At 38.1% G+C, this 23,380-nt stretch overlaps 1 protein-coding gene across 3 annotated transcripts in view; it reads right to left on the bottom strand.

Annotated features, from left to right (window-relative positions):
* The window catches only part of LOC126262873 (putative phosphoenolpyruvate synthase), a 381,045-nt gene that overhangs the window by 139,674 nt on the left and 217,991 nt on the right, over positions 1 to 23,380 (bottom strand). For all 3 annotated transcript variants that reach the window (XM_049959740.1, XM_049959741.1, XM_049959742.1), the window contains 3 exons: positions 15,380 to 15,497; positions 14,958 to 15,115; positions 6,620 to 6,747 (listed from right to left, as the gene is read on the bottom strand). In XM_049959740.1, the coding sequence (XP_049815697.1) occupies positions 6,620 to 6,747; positions 14,958 to 15,115; positions 15,380 to 15,497 (404 nt within the window). The remainder of the gene's footprint in view (positions 1 to 6,619; positions 6,748 to 14,957; positions 15,116 to 15,379; positions 15,498 to 23,380) is intronic.

The raw sequence follows: 23,380 nt of genomic DNA, 5'->3' as shown, positions 1-23,380 counted from the left end.
AGTGAGGAGCCATATTAATTTTGTACTTCATACCCAATCAGAGTTGGTCTTATGTTTATGATAATTTACTTAGAAATTGATAGTAAGAGAGAGTGTTGTAGCTTGGAACACTTTTCAGACATTTGCCTCCAACCAGCCATGTAACTGAAGTATAATATCTTTTTTTATTCTATTTTGAAACGATAGCCACTTTATGTGTGCTGCAGCTGTTTTCTCAAATTAGATAAATGACTCTGGGAAAACAGGAGTTTTCCAAATGTCAAAAACTGTTCCAAGGTACAGCTTGCTTGTGTACCTGGTAACACATACTCTATTCAGATTGAAGAGTGGTGCAGTTGGTAAAATCTTGTTAGTAATACATTTAACAGTCTATGTGTTACATTAGTACTCTACCCCATAACAATATTGAGCAAATGTGATGAAATTAAGGAGAAATAGATTCAAAAAAGCAGCTCCAGGTTAAAAACATAATGAAACAGAAGCTATTGGTAACAAACGCAATGTTCCATTTCTGAGATAGGTAGAATTGTTAAGATATTAAAGAAATTCAGTTGATTTGCAACTTCATATGTTCCATGGTAAAGAAACCATCCTGTTTGTGCATGACTGACGAAGTATGGCTCAGCTGTCAACATGTTATGTAACCTATTGCAATAAAACTCTGTAACTTAAGAATTAACACTAACCTTAAAAAAGTTTAAAAATCTTATATGGCACTTATGTACACAGGGCTTGTAATATCTATGAATACTGCAGAAAACACAGCCTCATGTCTGTCTCTCTCTCTCTCTCTCTCTCTCTCTCTCTCTGCTTAGGGCGGTCTTTATTGTGTGTTCCTTCATGTGATTCTAAAATCAATCACTAGATTGAAACACTGACCAGAAAACATTGTGTGTTCCTAGGCACACTATCCTCCAGATACAACGGTCTCTCCTGCAACTTGTTTCATCTGCTGTTTTCGCTGTTACTGTAAATCACCTAACGTGTTGCCCTAGTGATAAAACATATGTCTGGGAACTGAAACATCTCTGGATTGAATCCTGGTCAGACCACAGATTATTTCAGAATGCCTTTAACATAGTTTTCATCTCTCAATGATGCAAATATTCACCAGGAATGAGTCTTGGTGCAGGTCCCACATTAAACTGTTTATCCCCTTTCCACAGTACAATTACTCGGGTAGGTTAGGGACACACGTGTTGCTAAAATGTCATCCATTTGAAAGACTTGCATCTTGGTAGATGTTGAAAGACATGGAATTATTAGACTATAAATCAATATTTAATTACTATAATAGTAATGTCTTCCTATAATTTTAAGAACAAATCTCTCTTTCACAGTATTTGTCTGTAATATAATTGATTTACTTGAATCTTGTAATTCAGGATGAATACACTAATTACAATAGGTCCCTCATCGAATCCACCCAGCAGATGTGTTGATGGCCTTTCATCTTGATTGGGCCTCTTCAGGAATTTGAGGATTCTTGCAATTGCATGACAATGTATTTGCTACCTAAGGGTATTTGTGATTAGTAGCAGGAATGAATTTGGAATGAACTGTAAAATTTACCCACACAACTCTGGAGGCAACAATAGTATCCCAGTGTATTGTACATACCCATCTGGAGTTCATGCTGGAGTGTCCTATTCTGGTGCAAGGGTTTATAACATTTGTTGGTAAACATTGAGTAGAATACTGGAGGGCTCCAGATGACTTCACAAGCAGAATCTAAGAGTCACTTGTAGGTCACTATTTCAGCAATTTATCAAAATAACTGGACTGTGAGATCTACATTAGTTTTGCCTTTGATGTTCATACTGAACAGATTTTTAAATTCTCCAGTAGAAAGACAGCTGACAGTTTTTTGAGCAAAGTTACATAAATTCTTATATGAAGTAGTAGATAAAAATACAGCTGGGTAGAGTTGCAGGACAAGCAATGGCTCTTTTGAAGCAGCTGTTTTTGTCCTAATACACATTGCATACTTTATTTTATCCATAATAATGGTGACTGAGCTCCATGGTGGTAGATTAAGTTGTTTGACAAAATACAGAAATCAGCCAGATAGCAGATACACAGATATTTATTGCTACTCATGTGAAGCTGTGATGGGCACTAGTATTACATAAACAGAAATTATCCTTTAGAATATAAGTATAACAGTAATAAATTACATAGCCAAATCTTCCTCATGAAGCAGTCTGTGAAAACCGTGTCAAAATCTTTACAGAGATTAGTATTCACGTACAGAGAGAAAATAATGCTGGGGATATGTATAGAAGAAGGAGCTGTATAGAGTCTGTCTATAACAAATTCGTGTGGCTCAAAGCCATGGTGCTAATTTTTCAATTGAATGTCACTTAGGCAACTTGTATGTAACTAAACAAAACCTGTCATCCAACTGGGGAAAGGAAACCTTCAGTTTAACATGGAATACAAACCACAGGTCATTTTTGCTAAATCACCACATCAAGGAGAGATTGTTACTAGGTTAAAAGGCAGACTGAAAACTGTGTGGTTCAACTATTGCTCTCTGAAATAGTAGTGGCTGTTACTTTACTACTTTTTGAACCAGATATGGCCCACTCTCTAACTGATTAGCTCTGACTAGCAATATTCAAGTATTGGTTGAGTGACTGTTTTGTGTCCTACTGCCACTGCCAATTAACTACATTCCCTGATGGTTCTTCCAATGAATTTTAGTCTACCATCTGCCTTACTCACAATTAATTTTATGTGGTTGTTCCACTTCAAATCATACCATACACATTCTCCTAGATATGTTGTGAAAGTCAACTACTTCCAGTGATTATTCTGCAACTGTGTAATCATACAATATAACGTCTTTTTGTCTATTTATTTGTAATATGTTACATTTGTTTATGTTGGGGGTCAATGGCCAATCATTGCACCAAGTGTCAATGCTCTGCAGATCTTCCTGAATTTTGCTACAATTTTCTAGCATCATGACTTCTCTGTACACAACAGCATCATCCATGAAAAGCCTCATGGAACTTCCGACATTATGTGTGAGTCCATTTATTTATGGTTTTTGTTGTGGTCTTCAGTCCTGAGACTGGTTTGATGCAGCTCTCCATGCTACTCTATCCTGTGCAAGCTTCTTCATCTCGCAGTACCTACTGCAACCTACATCCTTCTGAATCTGCTTAGTGTATTCATCTCTTGGTCTCCCTCTACGATTTTTACCCTCCACGCTGCCCTCCAATGCTAAATTTGTGATCCCTTGATGCCTCAAAACATGTTCTACCAACCGATCCCTTCTCCTGGTCACGTTGTGCCACAAACTTCTCTTCTCCCCAATCCTATTCAATACCTCCTCATTAGTTATGTGATCTACCCACCTTATCTTCAGCATTCTTCTGTAGCACCACATTTCGAAAGCTTCTATTCTCTTCTTGTCCAAACTAGTTATCGTCCATGTTTCACTTCCATACATGGCTACACTCCATACAAATACTTTCAGAAATGACTTCCTGACACTTAAATCTATACTCGATGCTAACAAATTTCTCTTCTTCAGAAACACTTTCCTTGCCATTGCCAGTCTACATTTTATATCCTCTCCACTTCGACCATCATCAGTTACTTTGCTCCCCAAATAGCAAAACTCCTTTACTACTTTAAGTGTCAAATTTCCTAATCTAATTCCCTCAGCATCACCCGACTTAATTCGACTACATTCCTTTATCCTCGTTTTGCTTTTGTTGATGTTCATCTTATATCCTCCTTTCAAGACGCTATCCATTCCATTCAACTGCTCTTCCAAGTCCTTTGCTGTCTCTGACAGAATTACAATGTCATCGGCGAACCTCAAAGTTTTTATTTCTTCTCCATGGATTTTAATACCTACTCCGAATTTTTCTTTTGTTTTATGGTATGAGTAGTAATGGTCCTACAACATTCCCCTGAGACACACCAAAGACTTTTTTCTGTTCAGAATGGCATGCTGCACTCTGTTTGATAAAAACTCTTCAGTCTAATCAGACAGTATGTCTGATATTCCATGTGCTCATATTTTGTTCATTAGGAGACAGTGCAGAAGTGTATCAAATACCTACTGAAAGTCAAGGAACATGGTGTCTATCTGGGTGCCTGTATCTACTGCTTTCTGTCCTGTGAATGAACAGAGCAAGCTGGGTTTCACAAGATAGTTATTTTTGGAGCCCGGAACATAAAACTAACTAATTTAAGTGATGCCATTTAAATAATTTATATAGACTGTGCATTCAAATTACAAGAAGTTGACTACCTACTGTGTCTCAGTTTTGTTTGTTTTGGGAATAAGGTCAATCTACTGTATTTTAGCTAGAGTAATCAGTTTTCACATCACAAAATACAGTCTATTATATTATTATTTCTTGTATTGCTACAAGTTTCTGGTCATTGTTCCACACTATATGGAGAATACAAGAAACTTGCATGCATATGAATAATTTCACTGCTGTGGTAATACCTGTACTATGAATTTTTACATAAGACTGAGCTATTTTACTTACTTTCTACCTGGCAACAGTCACAGCTGTTGTGTCATCAGCCAGATGAGCATGTCTTGTAATCGGACTACATCAAAAGTGATTCCCCATTGTTCCCATGTAAATGCACAGGACAGTTAATACACTACTGGCCATTAAAATTGCTACACCAAGAAGAAATCCAGATGATACACTGGTATTCATTGGAAAAATATATTATACTAGAACTGGCATGTGATTACATTTTCACGCAATTTGGGTGCATAGATCCTGAGAAATCAGTACCCAGAACAACCACCTCTGGCCGTAATAACGGCCTTGATATGCCTGGGCATTGAGTCAAACACAGCTTGGATGGTGTGGACAGGTACAGCTGCCCATGCAGCTTCAACATGATACCACAGTTCATCAAGAGTAGTGACTGGCGTATTGTGATGGGTCAGTTGCTCGGCCACCATTGACCAGACCTTTTCAATTGGTGAGAGATCTGAGGAATATGCTGGCCAGGGCAGCAGTCGAACATTTTCTGTATCCAGAAAGGCCCGTACAGGACCTGCAAGATGCGGTCGTGCATTATCCTGCTGAAATGTAGGGTTTCGCAGGGATCAAATGAAGGGTAGAGCCACGGGTAGTAACACATCTGAAATGTAGCGTCCACTGTTCAAAGTGCCGTCAATGCGAACAAGAGGTGACCGAGACGTGTAACCAATGGCACCCTATACCATCATGCAAGATGATACGCCAGTATGGCGATGATGAATACATGCTTACAATGTGTGTTCACCACGACGTCACCAAACACAGATGTGACCATCATGATGCTGTAAACAGAACCTGGATTCATCCAAAAAAATGACGTTTTGCCATTCGTGCACCTAGGTTCATCACTGAGTACACCATCGCAGGCACTCCTATCTGTGATGCAGTGTCAAGGGTAACCGCAGCCATGGTCTCCGAGCTGATAGTTCATGCTGCTGCAAACATCATCAAACTGTTCGTGCAGATGGTTGTTGTCTTGCAAACGTCCCCATCTGTTGACTCAGGGATCGAGATGTGGCTGCGCGATCTGTTACAGCCATGAGGATAAGATGCCTGTCATCTCTACTGCTAGTGATACGAGGCCATTAGGATCCAGCACGGCATTCCGTATTACCCTCCTGAACCCACCGATTCCATATTCTGCTAACAGTCATCGGATCTCGATCAACGCGAGCAACAATGTCACGATACGATAAACCGCAATCACGATAGGCTACAATCTTACCTTTTCAAAGTCAGAAACATGATGGTACGCATTTCTCCTCCTTACATGAGGCATCACAACAACGTGTCACCAGGAAATGCCAATCAACTGCTGTTTGTGGATGAGAAATCGGTTGGAAACTTTCCTCATGTCAGCACGTTGTAGGTGTCACCACCGGCACCAACCTTGAGTGAATGCTCTGAAAAGCTAATGATTTGCATATCACAGCATTTCTTCCTGTCAGTTAAATTTCACATCTGTTGCACGTCATCTTCATAGTGTAGCAATTTTAATGGCTGGTAGTGTAATAAATATGAGCAAGGATACAATGATTTGGTGTGTACACATGTGGCTGCCACTGTGAAGTGAGAATGATTAACTATTTGAAGAGAGATTAGGACACTGTCTGGCCATATGTTCCAACAATCCTCTGTAGCCCTACAAAATCTGGCATTGGCATGAACAATGTTATGCTAGGGATCTCACCCTTGATATACCTTTTAAAAATAAATTCTGAGTTCATGATATATTCTGTCTCTATTCAATATCCTTGCTATCTGTAACTTCATTTCCAAAGCAGTTCACAAAATTGTATTTACTGAGACCTATATTTAGGCAACATATTTAAAGCCACCCCCTCTCACAACTGCAAACACACAAAAACAATGAACTATCACAGGACCAATGACCTCAGCAGTTTGGTCCTGTAGGAACTTACCACTACTACCAACAATCACACATTATATTACGTAAGACTGTACTAAATAAAAGTGCAATTTATTTTGTACCAATATGAATCCTACTTACTGCATCTAGAAGGACATTGTCTGTATAACTGTTTAGAGAATCATCTGAGATAACTGCACATGAAATTAATTACCCCAAATTTGCTGTAGTAAAAAATTCATCTTCAGATGCCACTGGGTTATCCAATTCATGAAGCAACTCAAAATCACTCCAAGAGTGCAGCGCAGTTACTGGTCGAGCTTGGAGAATATAAATAATTCCCTGTAAGGGAGAATTCTCATTTAATATGCAATACAGATCAATTACTTTAATATTTTAATCTACAGAAAAGAAATTCATATTACCAATAATTCTTGTGAAAGACACTGCATCACAAAAAAGTGAAGCAAGCATAAGGGAAGAGGAAATGAAATGAAACTTTACGGGCTGAGAGAGTATAAGATGTTATTTCATTCTTTACAAAATCAAGTCTAATTTATAAAGGACTTGGTAGTACAAAACCCACTTATCAGTATGACCTTGCACTCCTTCTGGCCTGGATGCATGATCTGATTTGGTTGGGAAGGGTGTCATATAGCTGTTGTGTCCTCTCCTGACACAAGCTGGCTCACAACTGTTGCAGATGGTTCTTTGCATCCCATGTACTGGCACTGAGACAGAGTTGACATTGACACTGACTCCACACATGTTCTGTTGGAGAAAGATCTGGGGATGTTGCTGTCCATAGCAGAACTTCAAACTCATGCAGGAAGTTCATAGATACACATTTCACGTGTAGATGAGCATTATACTGTTCACAAACGTTTGAGAGGTAATACTTGGGGACAAAAGGTATTTGCGATGTATCACTATGCCATCCAAGTTTTTTCAGTTACTACTAGACGTGACCTGAAATCATACCAGATGGCTCTCCCCATCGTGACACCAGGAGTTAATACCACTGTGCCTCTCTAACACATCAATAGAATGCAACCTCTCATTGATGATAGTCATCCAGGATAGTCTCGAAATGTGGTTCATTGCTGAACACAATGTGACACCATTCATCAACAGTTCATGCTTCCTGGTCATGTCACCACTCCAGACTCAGCCATCTGTGCTGTGGTGTTAACAGCAGCCAATGAGTGGGAAGATAATTTCTCAGTCCAGCTGCTGCTAGTGTTTGACCAATGGTGTGGGTTGATGCTGAATGTTGCAGGAAGTCCATTACTTGTTCTCAAATTGGAGGTGCAGATGTGAATAGGTTACACTGTCCTGGTGCACAGTACAGTAACCCTCCCATATTGTGGTGAGACATGGTTGACCAGAACCTTAACGATGAGTATGCCTGCTTGCATGACCTCATACAGTTCAACATTTAGCCACCATCCCATACTTCCCACAAATGTGGATATTGCATGATTCAACCATGAGGCAAAATGGAGACCAACAATGAGGCCTCTTTCAAACTATGTCATGCGCTGATAATGCTGTCTCATACAAATACACACCATGTCTGTGTCCTTTCCAGTCACCACTCAATATCTGACACTGTTCACAACACTCATATATCCTATCAGACCTGGTAACAGCACTAAACACAAATAACACTAATGCACACTGGAGACAATTATACTAGTCACAGAGAATTGCAACTCAATTCATTAACATACCTGCTGAAGGTGTGTACGATGACTTCTGACCGTGACTTCTACGTGCTTCACCTTTTTGTCAGGCAGTGTATGAAGAATACACTGATTTTGTACAGTAATGTCTGTCTTGATTGTCACTCTCTGTTACCTACTACATGTCAATGACATTGCAATGTTATTTTCATTATCAACTGTCACCCAAATGAACGCATTGTCATTGAGCTACAAGTGAATTTCTTACCACAGAAATATTAAGACCTGAGCCATGAAGACTTTCAGTGCACAAAATTCTTTAACACTGACATTAAGATATACTTATATTCCTCCACAATGCTATGAATGCTAGGATTGCTGCTTAAGTGTCATGCTTCATTTCAACCTATTATGGGTTGTTTGTTGTTGTTGTGGTCTTCAGTCCTGAGACTGGTTTGATGCAGCTCTCCATGCTACTCTATACTGTGTAAGCTTCTTCATCTCCCAGTACCTACTGCAACCTACATCCTTCTGAATCTGCTTAATGTGTTCATCTCTTGGTCTCCCTCTACAATTTTTACCCTCCACTGTGCCCTCCAATGCTAAATTTGTGATCCCTTGATGCCTCAAAACATGTCCTAACAACCGATCCCTTCTTCTAGTCAAGTTGTGCCACAAACTTCTCTTCTCCCCAATCCTATTCAATACCTCCTCATTAGTTACGTGATCTACCCACCTTATCTTCAGCATTCTTCTGTAGCACCACATTTCGAAAGCTTCTATTCTCTTCTTGTCCAAACTAGTTATCGTCCATGTTTCACTTCCATACATGGCTACACTCCATACAAATACTTTCAGAAACGACTTCCTGACACTTAAATCTATACTCGATGTTAAGAAATTTCTCTTCTTCAGAAACGCTTTCCTTACCATTGCCAGTCTACATTTTATATCCTCTCTACTTCAACCATCATCAGTTATTTTACTCCCTAAATAGCAAAACTCCTTTACTACTTTAAGTGTCTCATTTCCTAATCTAATTCCCTCAGCATCACCCGACTTAATTTGACTACATTCCATTATCCTCGTTTTGCTTTTGTTGATGTTCATCTTATATCCTCCTTTCAAGACACTGTCCATTCCGTTCAACTGCTCTTCCAAGTCCTTTGCTGTCTCTGAAAGAATTACAATGTCATCGGCGAACCTCAAAGTTTTTACTTCTTCTCCTCGAATTTTAATACCTACTCCAAATTTTTCTTTTGTTCCCTTTACTGCTTGCTCAATATACAGATTGAATAACATCGGGGAGAGGCTACAACCCTGTCTCACTCCTTTCCCAACCACTGCTTCCCTTTCATGCCCCACGACTCTTATAACTGCCATCTGGTTTCTGTATAAATTGTAAATACCCTTTCGCTCCCTGTATTTTATCCCTACCACCTTCAGAATTTGAAAGAGAGTATTCCAGTTAACATTGTCAAAAGCTTTCTCTAAGTCTACAAATGCTAGAAACGTAGGTTTGCCTTTTCTTAATCTTTCTTCTAAGATAAGTCGTAAGGTCAGTATTGCCTCACGTGTTCCAACATTTCTATGGAATCCAAACTGATCTTCCCCGAGGTCAGCTTCTAACAGTTTTTCCATTCGTCTGTAAAGAATTCGTGTTAGTATTTTGCAGCTGTGACTTATTAAACTGATAGTTCGGAAATTTTCACATCTGTCAACACCTGCTTTCTTTGGGATTGGAATTATTATATTCTTCTTGAAGTCGGAGGGTATTTTGCCTGTCTCATACATCGTGCTCACCAGATGGTAGAGTTTTGTCAGGACTGGCTCTCCCGAGGCCATCAGTAGTTCTAATGGAATGTTGGTCTACTCCCGGGGCCTTGTTTCGACTCAGGTCTTTCAGTGCTCTGTCAAACTCTTCACGCAGTATCTTATCTCCCATTTCGTCTTCATCTACATCCTCTTCCATTTCCATAATATTGTCCTCAAGTACATCGCCCTTGTATAAACGCTCTATACACTCCTTCCACCTTTCTGCCTTCCCTTCTTTGCTTAGAACTGGGTTGCCATCTGAGCTCTTGATATTCATACAAGTGGTTCTCTTCTCTCCAAAGGTCTCTTTAATTTTCCTGTAGGCAGTATCTATCTTACCCCTAGTGAGATAAGCCTCTACATCCTTACATTTGTCCTCTAGCCATCCCTGCTTAGCCATTTTGCACTTCCTGTCGATCTCATTTTTGAGACATTTGTATTCCTTTTTGCCTGATTCATTTACTGCATTTTTATATTTTCTCCTTTCATTAATTAAATTCAATATTTCTTCTGTTACCCAAGGATTTCTATTAGCCCTCGTCTTTTTACCTACTTGATCGTCTGCTGCCTTCACTACTTCATCCCTCAGAGCTACCCATTCTTCTTCTACTGTATTTCTTGCCCCCATTCCTGTCAATTGTTCCCTTATGCTCTCCCTGAAACACTCTACAACCTCTGGTTCTTTCAATTCATCCAGGTCCCATCTCCTTAAATTCCCACCTTTTTGCAGTTTCTTCAGTTTCAATCTGCAGTTCATAACCAATAGATTGTGGTCAGAATCCACATCTGCCCCAGGAAATGTCTTACAATTTAAAACCTGGTTCCTAAATCTCTGTCTTACCATTATATGATCTATCTGATACCTTTTAGTACCTCCAGGATTCTTCCAGGTATACAACCTTCTTTTATGATTCTTGAACCAAGTGTTAGCTATGATTAAGTTATGCTCTGTGCAAAATTCTACAAGGCGGCTTCCTCTTTCATTCCTAACCCCCAATCCATATTCACCTACTATGTTTCCTTCTCTCCCTTTTCCTACTGACGAATTCCAGTCACCCATGACTATTAAATTTTCATCTCCCTTCACTACCTGAATAATTTCTTTTATCTTGTCATACATTTCATCTATTTCTTCATCATCTGCAGAGCTAGTTGGCATATAAACTTGTACTACTGTAGGAGGCATGGGCTTTGTGTCTATCTTGGCCACAATAATGCGTTCACTATGCTGTTTGTAGTAGCTAACCCGCACTCCTTTTTTTTTTTTTATTCATTGTTAAACCTACTCCTGCATTACCCCTATTTGATTTTGTATTTATAACCCTGTAATCACCTGACCAAAAGTCTTGTACCTCCTGCCACCGAACTTCACTAATTCCCACTATATCTAACTTTAACCCATCCATTTCCCTTTTTAAATTTTCTAACCTACCTGCCCGATTAAGGGATCTGACATTCTACGCTCCGATCCGTAGAACGCCAATTTTATTTCTCCTGATAACGACGTCCTCCTGAGTAGTCCCCGCCTGGAGATCCGAATGGGGGACTATTATGGGTAACATAATGAAAAGTCAATTTATATACAGTGTCAGTCATATCTCCTTCAGAAAGAAGTGGTGCGTATAAGTTTCAGTGCACATATGACTAATCTAATCTTTGAATTTAACTTATACTTCACAGTACACTTTTACAAAAATTGTCATTTTTCAAAATTAACTTGCATTTTAACATGTCTTCTCAACTGTTACACATTTAATTACTTTACAGGAAATGTAAGAGGCTGTGTTAATATCAGTGCCCAATCAACTAATCAGCTCTGTATTCTTCATATCACCTCTACACTCCACATTGGTACATCTCATGAATATATGAATATATCATGTTGCTTTGCATCATTTATACTAACTGCATACAATGTGAAAAGAATAGAAAACATGTGAGACAGTGAGCTTGGTCTGTATATCTGTGGATGGATATGTGTGTGTGTGTGTGTGTGTGTGTGTGTGTGTGTGTGTGTGTGTGTGTGTGTGTGTGAGTGTATACCTGTCCTTTTTTCCCCCTAAGGTAAGTCTTTCCGCTCCCGGGATTGGAATGACTCTTTAGCCTCTCCCTTAAAACACATCCTTTCATCTTTCCCTCTCCTTCCCTCTTTCCTGATGAAGCAACCTGGGGTTGCGAAAGCTTGAAATTTGTGTGTGTGTTTGTGTGTTAGTCATGACCATGGTGCCAGTTTCACTACGCATGCCATCTGGATTCACAGTAACTACTCCGTTCCTCACTCCACTTTAGCTTTCTACATCTTTCATTATCTGGACTGTCTATTGTTCGCTGTACCCCTCCCACCTCTGTTACATACAATGCACTTAACTTTTTACTCTCATGAACTTGTGCATGATGTTTTAGAAGTAATCTCTGTCTTGCTTATTATCCTGTCTTCCACCTTTAAGCTCTCAGGTTTTGAAATCTCATCTTGTGTAGTCCCCAACAGTCAGTCTTTCCTTCACATTCCGTCTGGTAAGTCACCCCAGACCTGCAGTTCTGGATGACCTTTCCAAAATCTATGCCTTTCCCTACACATCTCCAGTCCATTTCCTTCACTCCTCTTCCTTCCCCTTCAACCCTTCCGTCGGAAGAAGAAGCCACTGACTCTGAAAGCTTGCACAAGTATAACCTTATTTTGTGTGCGTGTTCTGCCACTGCTTGGTGAGTATATCTTTTATCCATCTAATTACATTATATTTTATAGGGAATTTTGGTATTTTTATTGTCATGTAGCCTACATATGTGACCAATGTGTCTCCTTACCAAAAAGACAAACAAAATGACTCAGGAGGAGGGGGCCATTGCTGGGTTGTTTGCCTGTATGTTATTATTTGTTTCTCTGGTGATATTGTTGTTGGGTCAAATCGTTTAGGATTCTCAGTTTATTTTCAGGTTTCAAAAAAACTTTTTCGGTGATTTTTGAAAAAAACAATTCTACTGGTGGAGGGGTGGGGGGGGGGGGGGGGGGATGTAGGGAGTACTACTATCATTGGTATTATGACAGTAAACTGTGCTCCTTACCAATCACTGATTTCTGGAACTTTCGAAGCTGAGTGGGACTTTTTTTTCTGGTTTAGGCATTGTCTTGCTATTAATGCCAGCAATGCCCAAGTGCTACTGGTCAATGCATATATGTTGGCAAGAGAGTCATTGTTAGGGTTTTGTAAGAAGTCATCGTGTACAATGGCATTGTGCATAAATAGTCTGAAGAGTTTGTTAAAGCAATAAATTATGAGTCTGAGAGTATCGTACTGGTTGGTAGGGTAAAACTGATTCAATTTATTTGTGAAAAACTTAGTTATTTATGTAATCTTTGGATGAAATTGTATCATCATAGTTGCTCAGTAGTTTTATTTGTATGATGTAATATGTTATGGAAAGCAGTATAGTAATAACTTACACAATTAATGGGAATCTTGAGGCACAGAGAAAGATTAACAAAACTGTAATGCAGATAAAACAAAGAAACAGGAATTGTGATGAAAGGATGAGCAGCCATAATTAATTTAAAATTATTTAGTTTAAAATTCATTATCCTTTTCCAGACCTTGGAGGAGCACAGTAGCTAAGTCTGCATTAAATATCTTAGCTGAAGCCTACAACAGCTGACTTATATACAGGAAGAAAAAATAAATAAATGTTGGAGACAAATATGTGTGGAATAGAAATTTTTACTGTACACAAAAGTACTATTATTACTTACTGCAAATACTGAATAATTGTAAAGGTAGGAGATAATGCACTAATAAAAGCTGACAGCCTTGCCAAAATAGATAAAAGCTAAAGAGATGATCAGAAATAGAGCAATAAATGATAGAATAGCTATCTGCATACAGGAAGTCATCGGGATTCACAAGATCAATTTTTTCACCAAAAAAGAATTATTTTGTGATTCAGTCAGTCACTCATTTGTTCATACGACATGTGCCACAGATACCTCCTTAAAATGGATGTGTAAAAAAATCAAGATACACATTAACAAAGAGAAGGAGCTATCAGAAAATACTCCTGTTGGCTTTTTACTGATGATTTGCTATATTCCCCTTGTATTTAAATAAGTAATATTAGTTAAGCCAAGCAGAAGCAATGCTTTGTTAACACTCCAAAATTTTCACTATTTTGAGTGGGATAAATAAATGCTACAGTGTTCATCTTTTCATGTTTATTTATAAGTTTTTACAAATTCACTAAGAAAAAAATCGTGCACATTGTTCAAATTACTTATGGGTTTGCTGCCGGGTGACGTCGTCGAACACCGTCGATATTTCGACAGGAGCACACCCTGCCATTCTCAAGGCACAAATGCAAGGAAGAAGAAATTTGCTCCTGTCAAAATACCGGTGGTGTTCGATGACATCAGCTGGCAGCAAACCCGTAAGTTATTTGAACAATCAATTCGCCGGGGAAAGATAAAGTCTCAAATCGTGCACATTAATTTATATATGTAAGATGACCTCTGGATTTTTCTTTGTGTGAGACTGTATGCTCCCAATAGGTTCAGCTTGAAAGTCTAGATTTACTGCTCATGTTTTTTTCCTGTACTCTCATTCATTGTGCTAAAGCTTGTGTGTGTCATGAAAAGTGAAGGTCCCAGATTCGAGTCCCAGTCCGTCACACAATTTTAGTCTGCCAGGAAGTTTCATATCAGCACATGCTCTGGTGCAGAACGAAAATTCATTCTGGGAAGAATCCCCCCAGGCTGCAGCTAAGACATGTTTCCACAATATCCATTCTTCCAGAAGTGCAAGTCTCACAGGGTATGCAGGAGAACTTCTGTGAAGTTTGGAAGGTAAGAGATAAGGTACTGGTAAAAGTAGAGCAATGAGGATGGATCATGAGTCATGCCTGGAGAGTTAATTTGGTAGAACACTTTTCCATAAAAGGCAAAGGACCGCAAGTGCAACCGGACATGTTTTCTAACATATCAATCCAATCCGTAAAAAATTAATTATGATGACATCAACTGCATGAATACTTAAAGATGGATGAATGATTAAATAAATAAATAACCTTGCAAATGGCCCACTCAATATCTCTGGCACTACCAAACATTGATTCCAGCTGAATTCCAATCTTTCCTAAGGCAAATGCTTCATCTGGTGTGAGGCAAAGTTCATTAACTAAGGTCTCAACAGCAATTTCTGTTGTAACAGTCCCACCTGTAGAATCTGTGAAGAAGAAAAAAGGGTGATTTTTACATAATGCTATATATCAATATTCATTTTACAGATATTGTTACTAATAGGAACCAGCTATGGATTCATCAAATTAAAAGTTGATGAGATTTATTACAATGTTCTCTGGCTTCTAGCAAATGTTGATAAAAATAAATGAGAATCTGCACTCCCCGTGAAGAAATAGCTGGTCTCCCATAATCTTTATTTGTGAATGACAAACAAAATAAAAGATGAAAGCATTTTTGACAAGTTTACCATTCATATCAATGCGATGTTTTTTCTTTCCAGGTACCGAACTCTTCAAAGAAAGCTTGTCTGTGCCATTTCTAGTAAGGATAATTGTATCAGGGTCTGCTGATGCGGACACTACGCTCTGAAAATACAGTACAAAGCAATGAAAATCAAAAAGAGATATTTATGGTGTATTGTACAGCTACAGATTCAGCTTATCCATAGAATACAAACAGTGCAATTATATTCAACAATCAAGAAAATACAATGCAACTGAAATAACACAAGATGCAGACAGGTGGGGTACATAAACTCCATCCCAAGGAGGATAGCAGACAGGGGGAGGGAAAGGGGGAGGGAAAGGGGGAGGGAAAGCGGGAGGGAAAGGGGGAGGGAGTGTAAGATAGGGTATCTTGATACCCTCTACCACTAAAATTGGCAAATCCTGATTAAAGTGCTGTCCGCTGAAGAATTGGATGGGGCCAGGAAAAAAAGAAGCTGAAGAAGAAAACATAGTGCAACAAACAATAACAGCAAAATATAAAATACGTACACATTTTTACTACCTACAATTTATCATAAAACATTTGAAGAATAACAATTGTTATTGTATAGAGATCCACAGAACAGTGCTCTATTATTTTTGTTTTGTTTGGTCTTAAACAGTAGCGCTGGAGCAATTTTTATTTCGTCTTATATGTTATTGTATAATAAGACACACTTCTCAGGTGGTTGGATATTTGAATATCTTCTGGTATAGTAATTATGTAATCCTTATCCTGCACTTATTTAACAGTCTTTCTAATGAAATTAATAAATTAGTTTAATCATTAAATAAATGTGAAACATTTAGAACACAAATTTCAGCAATGTTATGATCACAAGACACTATTTTGAATGGTACAAATTATCCTCAGTCCTTGCTCTTGCCTTATAAATTCATTTCAACTGGGAATAGTATTTCCACAGAAGATAATTCCATAACAAAGCAATGAATGGAGTTGTATCAATGTTTGTTAATTTTCTGCAGATTTTTGATATTTTCACACCATAGCACGAACGTGAGTGTTTCTTTGATAACTTACTCTCAGGTTTTTCTCACTTAGTTGCCTGCTGAAGCCAAAAACCCACATATTAAATTATATTTTCTAATATTTTGTCCTTTAATCTAGCTTGTACAAAACAAATAAAAGTAAGTTGAAAATATACAGTTTTTTGAAGTACAGTAACTCTCAATTATATGTTGTAATTGGGGACTCAAAAACTGTTGATAACTGAATTCCATGGAAATCCACAATTAAAGTACAAAGTAATATATTAGAACGAAAATTATCAACTTTTGAGAATATTGGATGGATAAAAAAATCTACTGTCCAAGTGATGACAGGAGAACACGTGTATAAAAAAAAAGGTTTTATTTATGCAAGCTTTCTTTTGGCAGTACAGTTGAAGGGGAAGGAAGAGGGGTAAAGTAATATATCAGTAATATACCAGTGTTGATTAAAACAAAACTTAATCACAATGTCACAGTTAAAATCACTTAACTAATGCTTATAATAAATTTTTACTTTAATCATCATAGTGTGTGTGAAAATATAAGACTTAAAAAGAATACATTATAATCCATTACACTATTTTGTAACAAAATAATCTTAAATTGATTTTTGTGTCAGTAACATACCTTGTATTTTATATATCACACTTTGAATTTCACACATCACCAACCTGTCAGAAAGGGGAGCATCTTCTTTGTTCCCGTCAACAGCTCGTGGTCTCACGGTCGCGTTCTTGCTTCCCAAGCACGGGGTCTCGGGTTCGATTCACGGCGGGGTCAGGGATTTTCACCTGCCTCAAGATGACTGGGTGTTTGTGTTCTCCTCATTTCATCATCATTCATGACAGTGGCGAGCTTGGACTGAGCAAAGGTTGGGAATTTGTACGCAGTTGAGTGCCCCACAAACCAAACATCATCATCATCATCTTGTTGTTCCAAGTAGTCTAGTAACCCTTCAGCCCACTGAAGCATTGATGCATGACTGATTACTATTTCTGGAATTAGAGCAATGTTGTCATCTTTGTCACTGTCATTCACCTCCTCAGATTTCCTTTGTAATTGCTGAACAATAGCACTGTCACTCAATATCTCATGATCTGGCTCTGTGTGATGAATGTCTACCATTCAGAAATAGTATCTGTGTCAATAGTTTCACACTCTGGAGTTCTTTTCTAAACAACAGCTAACATTACTCATGAGCAGGCTTCTTCATCATCAGAATTACTCATTTCAGCAATTTTAGGATTAATATTTTTCTGTGGCTTAGCTATGGTTGACTTTTTTACCATCAACACTTTATACATACATTGCATTTATCACAGTTAACTGTTTCCCAAAAGTTTGAGGATTGCTGCTGTCATCAATAAGTTTTTGTAGCCACCTTCCTCTATAAATTTTCTTCGTGACAGCTATGACATCCTGATGCATTGGTTGAACTAAGGCTGTCACATTAGGCTGTAAATATCTTACAAATATAATCTCGTCATCCAATTTTGGAACATTTTCATTTGGATGCAACGGTGCATTGTCCAGTAACAATAGATTTCCTGCAGGTAGACCATTCAACATTAAATGTTGTTGCACCTGTGACACAAAGTAATTACGGAATCTTGTTTGGCCGGCTGGAGTGGCTCAGTGATTCTAGGCGCTACAGTCTGGAACCACGCGACCGTTATGATCGCAGGTTCGAATCCTGCCTCGGGCATGGATGTGTGTGATGTCCTTAGGTTAGATACGTTTAAGTAGTTCTAAGTTCTAGGAGACTGATGACCTCAGAAGTTAAGTCCCATAGTGCTCAGAGCCATTTGAATCATTTGAATCTTGTTGAAATATTGTGCAGTCCATCCAGGCCCATTTCTGGTGAAAATAACTGACAAGTTAATTGTATATTTCTTTTCCTTCAAAACAGCACAGATTCTTTAACTTTACCTATTATATCAAGTTTAACTTTATGTGATCCTGCACCATGAGATAAACACAACACAGTTATCCTCTCCTTGCTTGATTTATAACCAAGCACATTTCCCTCTGTCTTTGCTGGTAGACACTTCCAAAACAACCTGGTTCCATCTGCAATGTGTATTTGCTCCAGCTTTAAATTTTCTCATTCAATAAAATCATGGAAATCATTACAAAATTCAGAAGCTGCCTTATTATCCCCACTTAACTTTTCTCCTTGGACAGGAATCTCTGGATACCATAATGTTGTTTAAACCTTGTTAACCAACCACAAGGTGCATTAAAATCACCTTCAATCCCCAAGGTTTTGAAGAAAAACTGGGCTTGTTTGACTCACATTGAGCCAGATACTTCCTGCTGAAACCATTCCAACATAGCTTTATTCAGTTCTGTGTATATAGACATTTTCATAGCCTTCCACTTTGACAAACCTTTAAAAGAGTCAGAACTGCTAGCAAATTGAATTGTTTTGTCTTTTATTCTGAATATCATGGTTCATAGTTTCATCCTCATTGTTAATCAATGCCACATTTTGCATGATTATAGTAAAATGTTTTTCCTTTTCAGTCTACACTTATGTTGTAACATTATACTATTGCTGTCCTGTGATTACTCCCGAGTTGGGAGAAATAGTCCACAGATAAACTGCCCACAGTGTTTTCTGTATGTACAATCAATTTTTCCTTGTTGAATCACTCTAAAAGTCCTGACATGGAGTTTTTTTTATAGCAAAATGAAAACTTCTGTACTAGATTGACTGAGTAATACACTAATGGCATCAGTAAACAGAGGAGATTTTTTGAGAGTGAAATGCTCAACAAGATCATCTAGACAGTTCAGAAAGAAAAACAAAACCAGTGTCAAGGCCTGAGAAATGTCATGTTTTATTGGTGAATAAACTGAAAAGAAAACTGGTGTTGTTTTAATTTTATTTTTGACACTAAACTAATTACAAATGATATCCTTTGTATACTGCTTCACAGATATGAACATATCCAGCATTGTGCTGTAACTATTATATTCTGTCATTTTCATTTTTCAAGCACGATTATGATCAAGTACATCAAAGATATTTCTAAAGTCATACTCGCAGTGAGTTCAGATTGGCAAAGAGACATAAAACTATGGTCTACAAACTACAAAACCATTATTTTGATAGACTTAGACATCCCTAAGCCATTCTCTGAAATGGTAACAGCTGAATATTTATTTATGAAAGGTTCTACTGATACAGGATCCTATTAAAAACCTATAACATAATTCTTCACTGTCCTGAACTCAATCATTCCATGATTTTGACGAAATGAGGGTTCTGGCACAGATCCCCAATACTGTTACAGTGTTGTAAGAGAATCTAAGTTATAAATGTGACAGAAAACCTCTTGAATCTTGAAACTGGTACCAACTCAGTAGAGCCTGGGATCCTGCACTGGATTTGCTGAAAAGGCAATGGGGGTAGCAGCAGAATTCCAAAAAAAGAAAAACTGAGTGTGTTGACATGGGGAACAAACCCAAGGCAAGAGTACCAGGCACTCTGGACTGAAGATGAAACATCACAGGACACTTCTAATGGGAGCAGACTCGAGAGGAAACATCTAGAACCATGCCAGACCAAAAACAAAATACCAAATTAAAATGGCTCTGAGCACTATGGGACTTAACTTCTAAGGTCATCAGTCCCCTAGAACTTAGAACTACTTAAACCTAACTAACCTAAGGACATCACACACATCCATGCCCGAGGCAGGATTCGAACCTGTGGCCGTAGCGGTCACGCGATTCCAGACTGTAGCGCCTAGAACCGCTCAGCCCAAAGTACCAGTACAGGAATGGGTGCACTGGACTGAAGACAAAACACAAGCATTCAGCCTTGCACACTCAACCAAAGAGAGAACACCTAAGGACACTGCTAGCAGGAGCAGACCACAGAGGGAACAACAGAAGGAATGCCTAATGACACTTCCAGTGGGAGGGGATTGCAGATGCATCATGGACACATTACACTCAATGAGTAGTCTCTAGTAGCACCTGATGAAGACAACAAATCATGTTGTCAAAATACAGTCCACGAAAATGCTGGTATCTGGTAGAATACCCAACACCACAAGATTTCAACCTACACCACAACTAAGTGCTTTTTTCAAAAGTGGTAGAAATACTGCTGTATCACTGACAAAAAAGAACTTCATTTGCAAACTGGCTGAGGTTGACCTGCATTCATTGACAGCAGTAACTGCTGTCAAATTTGTAACTGATTGTCACTGAAGAGATGTGACTCTTGTCTCAAGACCCTGTCAGTTATGATTTTCTTATAACCACTATTCTTACATCATGTTACATGACTGCAAGTGTTATACTATTCCTTGTAGACATGTTGAACAGTCTGCACTAAGGCACCAACAAATTGGGCAACTTTCTTTGTGGGGTGGTCTGAGGTACAATTAAACACAATAGCTCATTTCTGTAATTCTGTCATATCTCCATGTCTATCCATACATACTTCACTGCTATAATACAAATTAATGATAGAGGATGACCATTTGTTACCAGTTTTGCCCCAATTACAAAGTTCCAAACTGACCAATGTACTGTTTTAAGGGATCAACTAAAATTCTGTCCAGTGAACTTAGTAATATCAGTATCAAAGATTTTCAGTCTGTCTTTATGAAGAGAAGTGGTGTCTTTCTAGATGTTCTGTAAATAACCAAAGTCTTACCACAACTAAAAAAGGTTCATTTGATATAGGACCGTATTATCAATCCGTGTCATAATTAAGTTCTTATTTGAATAGAAAAAGCTTTATTACTTAGGAATTCTGTTTTAATTGTAAGTTCATGAGGGTTTGTTTAATAGATATAGATGGTGGCATCAGTGGTCAATGACTTGGAGAAACACTGAATAGACTTCTACAGCTTACTTGAATGATATGTTCATCTAGTGAAGTAAAATGTACCTGACACTTTTTTACAAATTATTTTGAGTCTATTAACCGAATTAGAGCTAGCACAGCTAGAGATCAAAAAGGGTTGTCTGCTCTCTTGGAGTGCAAATAAATCAATGACATTATTCACACACACACACACACACACACACACACACACACACGCACACACAAACACATACACACACACACACACACACACACACACACACAGTAAAATTGTTGAAGTGTGCTCCTGAAGAAGCAATGCACATTTTACAAAAATGATAGTAAATGTATGAGACAAAGGAGAACTATGAAGTGACTGGAAATTAGTCTTGATTCATTCTCTACATAAGAAAGGAAATACTAAAGAGGAGAATAATTTTTTTAATAACTCAATATTCCCAGTAATGTACAATATTCTACTACTATTAATCTAAAAAACAATTAAAACAACAACTGAGATTCTAAAAAAATATTGAACGATAAGTGGAGCAAAAACTACATCTTCAAACATTAATAAGAAACTGTATGCTGAGAGGATGGTAATACATATTGATCTTGAACAGTTTTAAAAAGGCATATGACTCCATTTCCCATGATGTATTACTTAACAGACTGACAAAAATGGAGGTTGATTAAAAAGTACTGAGGATTAAAAAAAACAACCCTGACAAATTCCAAGTCCAAAATAAAATTCTGCAAGTGTCCCTCTAAACCCCATTGGAAACAAAACAGGAGTTTGAGACTAAGATGTATTCCTTCGATAACACAATAAAAGAATCTGGCAAGGTACTAAAACTTCAGAATCTGTTTAAACCTTTCCAGGTTGGAACTTAGAAGACTAGTATTACAAAAGAAAGTAATTAGAAACATGGGGAATTACTGCCCTCTCTCTCTCTTGCCGGTCTTCTCTAAAGTGTTTGAAAAGATTGCAGCAAAACAAATTAATAACTTTCTTACTATAAATGATATAATTTTTAAAAACCAGTTCAGATTCCAAAAGGGTAAAAGCACTGCGAATGCTATAAATGAGTTTATCCAAAAAATATGCTCCACGTTAGATAAAGGTAGAAAGGTCACAGGTATATTCTGTGATCTGACTAAAGCTTTTGATTCAGTGAACCATGGATTACTCCTCCACAAATTACAGATGTATGGAATCAGAGACACTGCTTTAAAATGGTTTAGCTCTTACCTGTCAGGTAGGAAACAAAGAGTAATTTTAACTTCAAATGGAACCAATTATTCATCAGACTGGAAAACAGTTCCCCAAGGAGTCCCACAAGGTTCGATATTGGGTCCCTATCTGTTTCTTTTTTACGTAAATGACCTACCACTTGCTATTGATGTTCATTCAGTCTTATTTGCTGATGATACATCAGTTCTAATTGAAAATGAGGTATCTGAAAATATTCCAGAAAAAGCCAAAAATACTTTAGAAAAACTTGAATCTTGGTTCTATCAAAATGGACTAAAACTAAATGTAACTAAAACCAAAATGATACAATTTGAAGCTAAATCAGTAGAAAGGATGTAGGTTGCAGTAGGTACTGGGAGATGAAGAAGCTTGTACAGGATAGAGTAGCATGGAAAGCTGCATCAAACCAGTTTCAGGACTGAAGACCACAACAACAACAACATGCTGTTTGTAGTAGCTAACCCGCACTCCTATTTTTTTATTCATTATTAAACCTACTCCGGCATTACCCCTATTTGATTTTGTATTTATAACCCTGTAATCACCTGACCAAAAGTCTTGTTCCTCCTGGCACCAAACTTCACTAATTCCCAATATATCTAACTTTAACGTATCCATTTCCCTTTTTAAATTTTCTAACCTACCTGCCCGATTAAGGGATCTGACATTCCACGCTCCGATCCGTAGAATGCCAGTTTTCTTTCTCCTGATAACGACGTCCTCTTGAGTAGTCCCCTCCCGGAGATCCGAATGGGGGACTATTTTACCTCCGGAATATTTTACCCAAGAGGATGCCATCATCATTTAATCATACAGTAAAGCTGCATGTCCTCGGGAAAAATTACGGCTGTAGTTTCCCCTTGCTTTCAGCCGTTCGCAATACCAGCA

This window comes from Schistocerca nitens, chromosome 6 (assembly GCF_023898315.1).
Source record: "Schistocerca nitens isolate TAMUIC-IGC-003100 chromosome 6, iqSchNite1.1, whole genome shotgun sequence".
Taxonomy (NCBI): Eukaryota; Metazoa; Arthropoda; class Insecta; order Orthoptera; family Acrididae; genus Schistocerca; species Schistocerca nitens.
The sequence above is the reverse complement of the archived record's forward strand: the minus strand, read 5'-3'. Positions and strand labels throughout refer to the sequence as shown.